This window comes from Saccostrea cucullata, unplaced genomic scaffold (assembly GCF_032062105.1).
Source record: "Saccostrea cucullata isolate Sc308-1 unplaced genomic scaffold, CSIRO_AGI_Scuc_v1 ctg544, whole genome shotgun sequence".
In the NCBI taxonomy this organism is placed as follows: Eukaryota; Metazoa; Mollusca; class Bivalvia; order Ostreida; family Ostreidae; genus Saccostrea; species Saccostrea cuccullata.
The window spans coordinates 67,186-81,571 of record NW_026922756.1 but is presented as its reverse complement, the minus strand read 5'-3'; the positions used below and the strand labels follow the sequence as shown (position 1 = coordinate 81,571).

At 33.7% G+C, this 14,386-nt stretch overlaps 1 protein-coding gene across 1 annotated transcript; it reads right to left on the bottom strand.

The window, feature by feature from the left end:
- Positions 1-394: 394 nt before the first annotated feature.
- Positions 395-14,335, bottom strand: LOC134262372 (mitogen-activated protein kinase kinase kinase 1-like). The gene is made up of 21 exons (XM_062744744.1): positions 13,856-14,335; positions 12,876-12,984; positions 12,640-12,663; positions 12,409-12,522; positions 11,962-12,108; positions 11,726-11,842; positions 11,457-11,599; positions 11,092-11,213; positions 10,594-10,681; positions 10,151-10,319; positions 9,774-10,016; positions 9,545-9,666; positions 9,375-9,460; positions 7,805-9,262; positions 7,487-7,650; positions 7,049-7,204; positions 6,570-6,732; positions 5,029-5,160; positions 4,780-4,922; positions 4,439-4,570; positions 395-4,111 (listed from the first exon to the last, which is right to left on the bottom strand). Exons 1-21 carry the CDS (start codon positions 14,020-14,022, stop codon positions 3,941-3,943), a joined length of 4,170 nt encoding a protein of 1,389 aa, XP_062600728.1. The 5' UTR covers positions 14,023-14,335; the 3' UTR covers positions 395-3,940.
- Between the last annotated feature and the right edge of the window lie 51 nt (positions 14,336-14,386).

Genomic DNA, 14,386 nt, shown 5'->3' with positions numbered 1-14,386 from the left:
GTACATATAATATATATATATATATTATATGTACAAGTTTTATACTCCTTTCAAACAGATGTACATGATAGCATATTAACAAACATATGCCATAATATTGTGTAACAATTATTTGACCTTTAAAAAAGATAAAAAAAAAATCTTAAAGGTTTACTATAATTTCAGAAGCACTTGCAATGACCACTGAAAAACTAACAATGAGTGGACATGTTAATTCTGAACTAAGGTGCAGAATTGTCACATGCAATTCCCTTATCAATACGTATATATGTGTTTATATGTCGTGTATTTGGGTATGTGACATATTTATGTCTTTTTTTTTTCTTTGAACAAATCTGAAATGCTATGGTTCCACAATAGCCCAATGGGAAGGGAGTAATAACAAAATAACATATTGGCCACTAAGAAAATTTTATTCAGATATTAGCACTTAAAACAAAAACAGAAAACTGTCCAAAGCATACTACAGTAAAACATAAAATAATGACATAATCACCATGACTACAACACCAAGACAAGAAAAGTTGACCTACTCCTTAATCATATATCTTGAAGCATAAGATTTATATTAAAAAATCAATAAAAATGTACCTGGAAAATTATCAAAATTACTGCTTTGAAGATACAATATAATGTCTATTCTTTAAAAAAGATGAAAAAAAGGATATCTAAATATTGTAATCATGATTAGATCTATTTCATTGATATAATTATTTGGATATGCATGTTTCTAAAACAGGTATTTTTAAAATATTTCATTGATATGACATCAATATCAGTTCACCCTAAAAACAGAAAAGCTGACTGCAATTACAATGTACTTGAGAAACATCAAACACACAAATGTGATAAGTAAAGAACTACAAAATACCATTACACAGAAAAAAAAATTCTCTGGAATGTCACAGTTAACCTAACAAGAAAATATTTTAACTTAACCTAATGTTTTTAAAAATAGAAATTGTGATAAAATATCTTATAGTTTTTAATAGAGTCAAACCTGACATCAACAGATACCTTATTTTTGTTGTTTACAATAAATCCTTAATGAAATATTGCCAGAAGTATGAGAGACTTTTTTGTTTCATTACTATTTTTTGTCACAGGACAGCTAAAAAATGTGATATTTTTCATCTACATGTATAAATAATTAACAAGTAACAAGATATTAAGTAACAAAACAAAATGATATTAAAATGACTAGTATCCATATTGCTAAAATGATCCATTATTATAAGACATCTCCTTTGTAACAAGGCATGATATAAAATTCAGCCAAAATTATGACATAATTGAAAATGAATATACCTTTGGTAATTCCTTCGTTATATATATATATTATCATTCTCTAGAGGAAAAATCCATGTATTTGTAGAAACTACAAGAAGTACATCTATAAATGCAACACACTGTTTACAAAAAATATGTACATATTTATAAAATATATAAATGTCTACGCCATTACTCAAATTATTTTGGAAGGTACAATGTACGATGCAATTAAAATCAATAACATGTAATTTCAATATGTGTTTGGCTTGCCAAAGCACTCATATTTGAATTGTTTGAAATAAGTAATGAAAATATGTATACATTCATTATATTATATATTATAAACATTATAATGGTATGTCTAATAAAGTTAACATTTTCAACTATAAACATGTACATTTTGCTTGTTATTTTACTGAAACTTATAACTTATAAGAAAAATGGAAAGAAAAGATAGAAATTAAGTACAAAATTTCCATTTTACTTTTAACAGAGAATTAAAAAAAAACAAATCCATAGCCATTTCAATATCTGAGCTAGATTTGTGAACCAAATCAAAGTTTAAGTCACGGTTGGTACAAGTGATATGTACACAAATCACAACCCTGCTATCACAATATTAAAATACTGTCTCCAAAAATATCAACAGAAGCCATTATTAAAAAGGCACTTTGCCACTATTGTTTTGAAATTTCAATTAAGGTATAAAAACAATACATACATTTTCATTTTTTCATTTCTGGCGTTCAATCACATGTGCATATTTCAAGTTTTTTCAACAGAGAGAGGTAGACAATTTTTTTTTTATTGGAATATGTTTTTTTTTCCATCTTCAACATTTTAAAGCATTAAGCACCGGCTATGGAAAGAGACAGAGAAAGCACAGAGTAAGAATCACTATATCAGCACCACACTATTACAACATCACTATTGCTAAAAAATATTTACAAAAAGAAAAATAAGTGTAACATTTTCTCCTTTCCAGTTAAACACTTAAAGCAAGCAGGAAAAAAATGGAACAAGGAAAAGAACACTGCTACCTGTAAAAGAAGACCTCACTGAGCAATAAAATGTAGCAGTATTTTATATATGAGCAATATCAACCTTATTATAAGAGATTCATTATGCATAAGCATTAAAAATGTGCAGAGAAATAACTTATTCCCCTTGTTTGGTGGTCATAAAGTGACAATACTTCTGAGACCAGATAAATACATGTATTCTAAAGTCACATGTGTAAAAAAAAGTGTCAATATTCCATGTATACCTTTTATGTAATATGCTAAAAAAATATTTGTAGTGAAGTATTATGCTCTGTTTTTATTGCAGATTTGTATGAATTTATATCATAATATGTATGTAAACAAAGTTAGCACCATTTAATTTTTAATTGTTGCTCCTGAATCTATTTCACGAGGCTAATTTTATTATGCGGAACCACCCCTTGGTTCCTTGCAAAGAAGAGAGTAAACTTAAAGCATATATTTCTGTTACAGAAGCAACATGCAGTGTCTTTTTCCATGCCAAAGTAAAATGAACAAATAATACATTTACGACATAAAAAAGCAAGTATTTTGTAGCAACACATCTCTGATTTGGTAGCATATATTTGGATAGGTGTAAAGCTTAACATGGATTCAACATTAAATGCACGCTATAAAATGGGTAGAAAGCTAAAATGGTACATATATCTCCTAAATAAATAATATCAAATTGAGACATTTGGCATCTACAGTAAATAAAAGTGACACCCCATCCATGGAGGGCTAACAGATGATGACTAAAGCAGGCCAAGAAAAAAGTCAAATGCTATATACATAGGTAAGGAAAAAAGCACTTTGAATAACATACCAAAAGATTAAAAATAACATTAAAACACCCCAAGGAATGAAGGAAAAATGCAGCACTTAAACGACATTTAATCTATTGAAACACACACAATGACAGCAATAAATGCAACAGTTTTGAATTTGAAACAATTTTTTTGGAGGGGGGGGGTATGAAAAAGTTGGGTGTTGGCACTGGGTAATACTAGGAGGAAATAATACTGCAAAGATCATCAGAGAAAAATATATTTCTGAATGTACATACATAATAATTTTTGATAACATCCATGTATTCATATTCCTGACTGACTACGTGTGCTAGTAACATGACTTTAAAAGTTTTCATTAGAGAATAAGTACGGAAACATAAAATTAATGCTGTGAATATTACAAGTGCACTATGTCACTGTGGCAAGATTTTGCAAAATGTGAATATCTTTCATCTACATTTAAATACATTCTTCATACAAAATGTATGAACATATCAGAATCCAACCATCATTTGATGAACAATGGACAAGTTTTCACCAAGGATATCAGATACCAAACTATTTCGTTGTTTTACAGTACATGTAATTATAAATCAATGGGAATAAAACTCCCCAGATACAAGTATGACAAATACAGAAAGACAGAATCTTGAGCTAATTGTTGAGGTGGGAGGAATGTGAAGATATATCTACACGTATATGGCTATTATACCAAGCACCATTGAATGCATCGATCTAAATACATGCTTCTAATTCCCTTGTGTTTTTTGCTGTTTGTATTCATTACTCTGTCATGTAGACAGAGCTCGTCTTTAAAAATCCCCGCTGCCTTGTATGGACTACTTGAACATTTCAGCATTTACTGCTGGTGCTGGTCATGTACTGAGTGAAGAGGGGGTGGACCAGGAGTTCCTTGGCTGTGGGTCGCTCCTTCTTCTGCTGCTCCAGACACCGCAGGAGGATGTCCCTGATCGGGGGAGAGAGATTCTCTGGGATCGGAGGGGGCTGCATGGAGGTGGCAATCTGTGAGAGAAAATACAACATAATGTCACCTTTTTTACTTTGATGGGGAATCACACCACATTCATAATAGATATTTTAATCTTTGTATTTAGAAAGGTACTGTAGAAAACCTATCCAGGTGTTAATGATATACTGTATGTATTAAACATAGATTAGAATTACAGTCTAACATTGATACTTTGAAGTCATTGGGATTGAGAAAAATTCTGAGATTTCTGATTATAGTAGGTGAATTGACGGTAAAATACATAAAGAAATTGTACATGTATTAGCTTACTCCAACATTTTTATGGTAAGCATAAGCATCCAAGTTTTAACAGAATTTACCTTAAAAATGAGAGCCAAATGGTTAGAAATATCCTTGGCATTCCAGGGTGGTTTAGTGGTACACATCTCAATGATAACACAGCCCACACTCCAGACATCACAGGCTCTTCCATAATTCTCACCTCGCAGAACCTGAAGTACATGTATAATGTTCATACATAGACTTAATAATCAGAGAAATAGAACTGATGACAGACAGTACTTTTAAATATAAACCATGATTATTTACTATCAATTTGAAATTTCATTCTTTTAGAAAATGGCCCCAAGAAATGAATAATGTAGGTGTGTTGATGAAATTCTTAAAGAATTTCAAGCAGATACAAAATTTATCAGAATACCTCTGGAGCCATGAAGGCTATGGTGCCCAGCAGTTGACCCTGGAATTCCCCTGCCCCTGTAGCCTGAGAGGCCAGTCGAGCAGCCGCCCCAAAGTCGCCAATTCTTAACCTCTGACCAGTGCTGTCCACCAGTAGATTAGCACCTAAACACCAAAACACAGATATAGCCAAAATCATCAATCTCTAAAATATTGAATTATCACTTGTGTTTCTTTCACAATGTTTTACGGTAAGTGTTATATACTGTACCTTTAAGATCCCTGTGGAGAACATGGTTTTCATGGAGATAAGCCAAGCCTCTAAGGATCTGGAGGGTGTAGCTAGTGATGACATTCTCAGAGAAAGCACCATACATTCCCAGGAGGTATGAGATAGAACCACCTTTAAAATACATGCAATCATGTTCTAAATAATGAGACTGATTTTAAATCCTTTCTTTTTGGCAAACAAAAATGCATACCGTATATACTCGCCTATAAATCGGTCCGCCTATAAGTCGGTTGTGCTTAATAAGCTTATATATCAGAGGGACTGACCTCATATAATACCATATTCATTTTATAGCTCGCCTATAAAAAAATCGGACATAAATGTTTTGGACAAGAGATTAAAATTTAAACACAGTATTTAAAAAACTCTGAAATTCCAGGTTTTGTATATACAGTACATTTATATTCTTAATCAACCTGTATAATACAAGAATAAAAATTTACATGTATGCACAAATGTTTATATCTTCTCTACTCATATATTTTTCATGTAAAATTGATAATCCAATATTAACAATAATATTGAAAACTTTTGATTTTGTAGGATATAAAAATCAGAATTAGCCAGTCTCTCCTAAATGCAAAAATGTGAAAATTACACTGGGTAACATCCATTCTGAACGCACACTGTTGGAGATAATTAGAATTGGACAGCTGCACTGGCATTTCTTTTTTAAATAGGCTCCAGGAATTTACATTTTATGAACTATTATCTGGTTCATTTTTTTTTCATTATATACACTATATCCTCTGTTAATAAATTTCCACAATACACTCTCCTACTATAGGTCAGTTTTGCATCGAGAAAAAAAAATGATCTAGCCATGGATACAAAAAATTCACCTGTTTAATATTTGATTTTAATAATTGGAATTTTAAATTTAATCTGTTTGTAAATGCAGTTTTTTACCATTGTAATTTAATGATAATTATTAAAATATTTCTTTACCAGGTTTGTAGATTAATAGTTTTTTTGAAATTTTAGAATATTTCTGAAAAAAAATTTGAATAGTTCCTAATTGATTTGTTTCTGTTGACTGGTTAGATTTATGCTTTATTAGTCTATATCCGTATATATTAAAGTTATATCCTTTTGTAATGATTCACATTAATTCAAACATATAAAGCGAATTCGCAATATAGCGAAGTTAATTTTTGACAAGTTTTACGGTACCAAATAAAAAGTTAAGGAAGCAAATATAACAAAACATGATAAGTTTTCAATAGGTATAACTAAGGTTTTATTATACCGAATTAAATTTTATATACAAATGCTAAAAGTAAATTAAATAAAATCAATTTTTCATTTTTTTTTTAGCTCGCCTATAATGTTGGAAAGTTCGTTATAAAAGATGTAAATTTCATTATATTCTGAATCTTTAACGGGACCTAAAAATTTCAGTGTATGCACAAGTGGTTTATATCTTCTCTACCAGTAATTCCTTGTAATCTATTACTCTGAAAACTTTTGATTTTGTAGGATATAAAAATCAGAATGCTTTAAATGAAAAATGTCATTACCAGGCATCCATTCTACGAACATATTGAAGTGGCAGCCATGGCGGGTGGCTCCCATGATTCTGACAACATTGGGGTGGTTCAGTTTGGTCATCATTATAATTTCCTCTGTTATGGTTTCCACAACACTCTCCTGCTCAGAGCGAGAATTACGACAAAAGGACACCTGTAATTAGGATTTAAATTGAAAGAATACTGTTTGTTGCAGATGTATATTGCATTTCAAAAGTAAGACATATGCTCTTATTCATGTACTTAAAATTAAAATTATTTTGATTGCAGATATTAATTTTTTTTAAGAAGTGATACTAGTATTTTTGTTTGAATTGTGAGAAACAAATCCTCAGAGACAACTTTCTGACTCAATTTTACTTTATGTGTGGATTTAAATATTATGTCATGAATCTGCAAATCTCTTGCATATTTGAGATTTAATTAATGCAAAGACCCTCTACTGATTAAATGTATATTGTATGAATTACCTGTTTGACAGCCATTAGGACCCCTGTCTTGACATCCTTAGCTTGGTAACATGTGCTGTAGGCCCCAGTCCCCAAAAGGGGCCCCTTCATCCAGTGGACGCTCTCGAGGTAAAGTGAGGGACCGTTTCCCTTTGAATCTGTGTGGCGTTCACCATTCTATCAAAACAAGGTATTATGTAAGAAGACAGAATTTAGCTGTTACATTTTAAAATCTAACATTAAACATTCAATGGACAGGTAAAACAATTATGAAGAAGACGAGAGAACAAAAATATTTTGTGTAAATTGAAAAAATTGTAAAAAAAAAAAAAAAAAAAAATTCCACGAAACACTCCTTCTTGTCAAAGTTGCATTAAAAGCTACAGAATAAATATTGAGGAAATGGAGAATTAATATGGTATCTTTTGTGTCCTAAAATGTGTCCTTAAATATACAGACCTCTGGCTGTATCCGGATAGTGATAACCTCCTCCCTATCTGTTGGGGTGAGGCCAGGAACAATTGGTTTGGGAGGATCCAGTGCTGACACCTCCATAGCCTTAGCCAGGGCCAGAGCTTCTTCTCTCTCTACCTCCTCCTTACAGGGGCATTCATCATCCTGTTCTATAAAACACAGACATGCATTATAAGACATGGGTATTTATTCCATCATTTGACAATGGCTACTGTAATTAAATGTTTTAGAATTTCATATATCTTTTTGTTCCACACTTTCTGCTGGCATTAATTATATTTTTAAACAATACACTTGACTTACTTTGTTTAAGGAAATTCACCACTGGCTCCTTAGGAGATGCCACTTCTGATTTGAAAGAAACCGAATGTTCAAGACGAGTTCGGCCTCTGGGTCTTACATCCAGAATTTCATCACTAGATGTTGCTCCCTGTTCTGCTGTAGGGAAATGTCCAAGAGGTCGCACCTTACGTCTGCAAACTCTGTCCAGTGAGTCGTCTGATGATAGGGTCCGTTCATCTGAGGAGAAGCTGGCACTGCCTTGAGCCTCAAAATCATGAGATTCCAGGGGTGGGGGAGAGGGCTCTTTCTTTGGTAGGTCGAGTGATAAAGAAGATTTCTTTGGTAGTTCAAAGGGCTGAGGAGAAGGCAGAGGTCTGTGTTTACAGCCCTCTTTGTTCTCACAGTCACACATTACGAAGGGCTTGTCCTCTGTTGTGCATGGCAGGGGCAGGGATAGTTTATTCCTCTCTGCCGATTCACTGGCACATTTCACCACATCAGGGGGAGGTGGCAGAACAGTCACGTGTGGAGGGAGGGTGGGTGGGGACAAGATTGGCCCTACCTGTAAGATCTCATAACTGCCTTTCCTTGAGAGAGGTCGAGGTGGAATAGGGGGAGGTGTTTTAGGTGGGGGAGTTTGCTCTTTAGGAGATGGACTTTTCCTCACACCTTCTTGTGGTTCTCTGGGTGTTAAGACTAGTTTTGCAGGCTCAAGGCATTCAAGGACCTTTTCTGTTACAGATATAGTTTCTTCCTCTGTTATCTCTCCATTAACACTCTCCTCATTTTTAGAATCATACTTGCACTCTCTGCGAGCTCTAATGGGAGTGTTAGGAGGGACAAGAGGTAGAGATTTTCCTTTGCTGGTGCTACTTGCTTCACTGAGATGATCTGGAGATGCTGATACTGGGGAGTTACATCTGGGTGTAGACTCAGGTGAGGAGTGAGGGGAATTCTCAGGAGTCTCATCTTGAGGAATTTTTTTATTTGTTATCCCATGATGCAATTCATGAACCAGTTTCTCTGACAGATTAAAATCATCAGCAATTCTGGACATTCTTTTCTTCAACGATTTAACTGATGTGGCATCAAGAACAGATAACATTTCCTGCAAATCCTCCATCATGGATTCCAAGTGAATGGAGAATTTAACCACCAGCAGGAAAACCCTTCTTGCCATGCGGCTGACTTTGAGGTGGGAATTTTTGACTAGTTTTATGGCAAAACGTGCAATAGTAAGCAGTCTCTCAGGTGAGGTCATGGCACCCCCATCAGAAGGCTTGGCTCCCAGCAGTGATTCCTCATCAGCTGATTTTCCTTCTGGGGGATTCCTTGGGGATAATTCATTTTGAAACTCCTCAAAGAATCTCTCCAATAAATACAGTCTTCCCAGAAGCCACTGCCATGAAACTGTCTCAGGGTCGAAATCTTCTGTAGCACATCTTATCACATAATCCAGGCTGTCGAAACTTTGAGCCCCTATAAAACAGAATTGAAACTGATAGGTAAAGCAATTAACTATGAAAGAAAATAAAACACAGGCTTTAAGATTTTTTATTTTTGAGACATTTCAGAAGAGAACCATGATTACCTGAGACCTGACTGCCAACACACAGCTCTCCCTCACTTCCTTTGGCAAGTTCCACGAGAGTAGACAAGGACAATTGACTAGTTCTTCTGCAAATATCAAGGAGAAAATGTAACATCCATGTAATAATAACATGACCCTAAATCTTTTAAGAGAGCTTCAATTTGCATTACCTATTGCCATCGGTACATTTGATTATTATGGCATCCACAATAGGTTTTAGGACTCCCTCCAAGCGAGACTTCTGCTTGTCCTCTCTACATGGAATATAGGACAAAACTGTCCGCAGTGTTTTCTGGAATGTAAAAGTGGATTTTAAATATTACCATAACTGCCTATAATTGTGTGTCAATGAATCAAGATATGTAAATAGAGCATAATCAAAAAGGATTTCAAACTTACTAAACATGCGACATAGACTCTGTAGACAGGGTCCCCACACATGAAGGCCAGGATCTGGCAGCAGATTTCTACAGATCTATGGATGTGACTAGCTTTTTCTGGGGATAACATCACCCCACTTTTGCCCTCTCCCATGCCTTTCATCAGCACACCTACTGCCTCCCTACTCAGATGTCGAATCCCTGACTCCCGAATTGACCAGTTACGAGAGAAGAAGCAGGACATCAAATCTTCACCATACATCTGATATAAAAATGCACATTGACAAAAAAAACAATATGTAATAATCATATCACAAAGAAACAATGTTTTAATAACATTTACAGTGTTACAGAGCAAAATTTCATTATTTCTGAACACAGGTTGAGTATACTTGCCTGTATCCATGGTTCTGCCAGAGCCTTGTGTTCCTGGGGAATAGGTTCAGCAAATGGCAGTCTGTCTCTTTCTGGGGGGACACCTTCAGTGTAGGGCAGTGCTCGGTCTGGGGAGGGGGCTCTTGTGTTTGGGGGAACAATTGGCAACTGGGTATCACCTCCAAGATTCCTGAAATAATTTCAACTTATTTTTAACTATGACATTTAAAATTGCTTGGTCATGATTTCTGTTTAAATACTCATTTATGTAGATTTTTTTTTTTATCAAAGAGTGATTTTCCAATCAAACTAGCAGTCTTGCAATTAACTAAAGAATAAAAGCCATGAAAATCAAAGTTTGTTTTCTGTATTCTTATTGTATCTAAGTTGGTATTCTGCATTTTAAATTACTCTGTGTTTATGAATACCATTACTGAGTTTAAGTAGACATGTGGTGTACTCACCCTTTAATTTCAATATCACTACTTTTCCAATCTGCCCTACACAGAGGGCAGATAAGTGGATCATTCTGTCTCCTGCAGAGTTCAAACCCTGAAAGCAGACACATAAATCAAAAGTAAGAAAATGTATCATACTGTATCACACCCCTGTCTGAGTCAAATCATTCTATTAATACACTGTATGTATAAAACTTTTATCTGCCTTTGGTGCATATATTATATATCTTTACAAAACTTACTAGATATATTAAAATTATGAGTTTAACAATACTACAATTAATTAATCAGTAATTAATCAGCGGTCAAGAAACATGTGGCTTGTCATATTTTTGATCGTGGATGTGAAATTGAATTTACAAGTTCAGGCCATGCACCTGACTGATTATTCACATCATGTTCAAAGAAGCTAAGAATTAAGGTCAAATAAAACCAGACACACATACAAAGAGATCCCTACTTATCTATCAATTAAATGACAAACTAATGCAAACTCTGACTTACAAACTGAAATGCAGTGATGATGCAGTCGATTGTGGCAGCCATTTTCACACTTGAGCAGACTCTCTCCTTCTAACATCTCCAACAGACAGATAGGACAGGTGTCATCCTCCTCCTTAACACTTCTGTACATTAAGGAGCATAATTTTGAGAAACAAATTCTAACAAAAGTTAAAATATCACACCAAGCAAGTTTGTTTTATAAGTCCAGAAATTTCTCTATTTTTAAGTTCTGATTGAAATTATGCAATCTTAGGCAAATTAAACCAGACATTTTATGAAAAAATTCAATATTCACTAACACCACCCTGAGAAATATTTCATTCTGAGATAAAAGAATAAGAAAATCACATTAACCCTTCACTTACTCTCCATCTACTTCTGACTGTCCTGGTGTCATGTCAGGGGAAAGAAGATCAGAACTACTCTGTGTCTTGGCTACTTTCACTTCTTTCTTCATTGAGATTCTGGATGACATTTTGTCATGGTATTCTTTGAACAAAGCTTCCACCTACAGTGCAGACCAAAATTTATGTCAGTGTTGGAATCAAGTTGTACTGAGATCTGTGATTACACACCCATAGTTGTATATTTACATGTATGTACTATATGTACTCAATTTTGGTTCTACTTTTACCTCATAGTTTTTCAGCACTTTGCTCAGCAAGCGAGGATCACTTTCTCTGATCTGAAAAACTCTCAGCATAACAAACAAAACATGGACACAGTGAGGGCCCCTGCCACAGGTACAGTTCTGAAAAATACCAAATAGTACACACACAAAAATCAGAAAGCATTTATATTCATTTATATCCTTAAAAAAATGCAATTTCCTAAAATTATTCACTGCTTGCTTTGTTGGTCTTTACTGACCTGTGGTCCTATGATGACCCTGAATTTATGATCAGGTGAATCTCCACCAATCAGAAATGAGTTTGGACCTGACTGTTGAAGTAGATACAGACGAGCTCTCAGGACTTTGGCAATTCTGTTTCTGGTCAGGGCCTGTGACTGTTTAAACTGATGAACAAAGAAAAATAGATAAGCACTCATATGAATAAGAATTTGTTATGTCTGTTTCTTAAAACGCTTTAATTGGAAATAAAATATTTTTTACTTCATCTCTATTCATTTCTAGACATGGAAAAAAAGACACACCATACATTATTCATCTTGTATTAAAATAGAAGAAAAAATAATTACTGTCAAAACTGGTACATGCATGTGAATAATTTCTTTGAAAATCACAAACATTTCCTTTTAATTTTTAAGACATAAAATGTACAAAAGAAAGATGAGAATGGCTATAAAAATACTCACAGAGTTTGAAGGAGACACTTTCTTTTTGACTTGTGCAGAATTAACAACTTGTTGTTGGAATGCCGACTCCAAATTCTTATTAAAAGATTTCTTCCTGTAAATGTTGGTGCCACTCTAAGAAAAGGAAGAAAAGTGCTTTGTTTTTGATTTTGAAGTAAAAATAAGAAAAAGGTAAAGGAGTCACATAATCACTAAAATTAATAAATATGAATTGAATAATTTAAGAGTTACCTGCCCTGCTCCACTTCCATGTCTCTGAAGAATATATAAAAAATATAATTTTAAAAAATCTGCTTTTTTATATGTCATATCATGGTAAGAATTCATTATATACAAAAAGACTTGCTAAACTTAATAAAATTGGGACAAAACAGATAGACGAATACAGCACCAAAATCATAAGATCTTTAGATCTTCAACCAGTACCCTAATATTAAAGAAGGTAAGGATCTACAGAGTCAACTAACCTTAACTGTAATCTTTTTCTTTTCAATTAAATGTCTTTTCCAGGAGGGGATTCTCCTTGGTTTATCAGATTCCCGAAGTTCTTCTAATGTCCTTCTCGTGCTACTGCTCCTAAAAAGAAAATATAATGAAAGATATTTTATTATCGCTGAGTTAAAAAGTAATTTTGATACATGTAGACCTAGTTGTACTAATGAGTGCAACAGAGTCTTTGTATTGGAATAGAAATCAAGTCTGCTATATGACCATGAGAATCAAAATACACTAAAACATTTCTGGCCATCAACAAGAACAACATTCTCCTTCTCTATACATTACTTCCAAAATGTCTTTCTTTTACGTGTGATACTAAAATTTAATCATGACTGACAGAAAACATTCCCATCAGATAAAAATTAAGCAGTAAAATGACATGAAATTGTATAATAACCCTCCAAGAGGAACGAATGCTAAAAATACAAGCAGGAAATTCCAGTAAAAGTGTCTAAAATATCTTTTATAAGTTTAATTTCTTCAATAAGATTTTCGGTTTTATCATATATAGAGTTTTTGCACCCCTTCAAGAGTTATTTGCTCATAATTTAAATCCGGCATTAAGAACTTGTAAAAATGGATGAACGGTATGATAAGATTGCTCTTCTTGTAACAGTATAGTTTATTTATGTTAAAATTGTTAATATTACACATATCTGTTACGCATAATCAAATATATTTTAGAAAAAATGTTAGTTGGAGTGTAGGCTGACACCAGTTATGATTTTACATGTTTTCCAGAGTCAAAACAGGAAGGCTTTAATGCAAAGAGAAGTGGATGTAGGCAAAAGCCTGTCCACTTCTCCAAAGAGAATAGCAGACACGCATGCTTCTTTACTTGGCATCATTTAAAATACATCATAAACCTAAAAAAGAATTTGAAACCAATGATTTTTTTTTATACATAAACCTTATTAATTATTAAAACAATCTATTGATAGTTCTGAACCTATTAACTGTTGCTGATGTTGGTGGCTTGGATTTGTCGGCTGTGAATTTGAACTGGACAGGCTTCAACCTTCTCCTCCAGTCGTGGGGTCCTTGGTACTCTTCATCACTACCCTTGTCTTCCTCCTCATTGTCAGACTGAAACTCCCTCTCTTCTTCACTTGTCATAGTGAAAGGCAACAAGTTGTGGAAAAAACAAAGAAATCATCTCATAACCAATCATGCACTCAACGAAAGAAAGGTTATAAGAAATCGGTAACTTCCAGTCCCTCTTGCATTTTCACATTTATGGAATCAATGTCAGGATTTATCTGTAAATAGAGGCTGGGATTTTAAAGGAAAAACAAAAATTATTAGCTGTCAATTTCGTCCAGAACTATTTACAAACATCTGTTTGACTTAGATCTGTTTATATTCTAGAAAGATGCGTCACACATGAAATCTTAGCTATAACGCTTTCTTTACGGAGTAATAAAAGAATGCGTCCTATAAAACATCCCTCTTCAACAACTAAGGTTCCATACTACTTAAA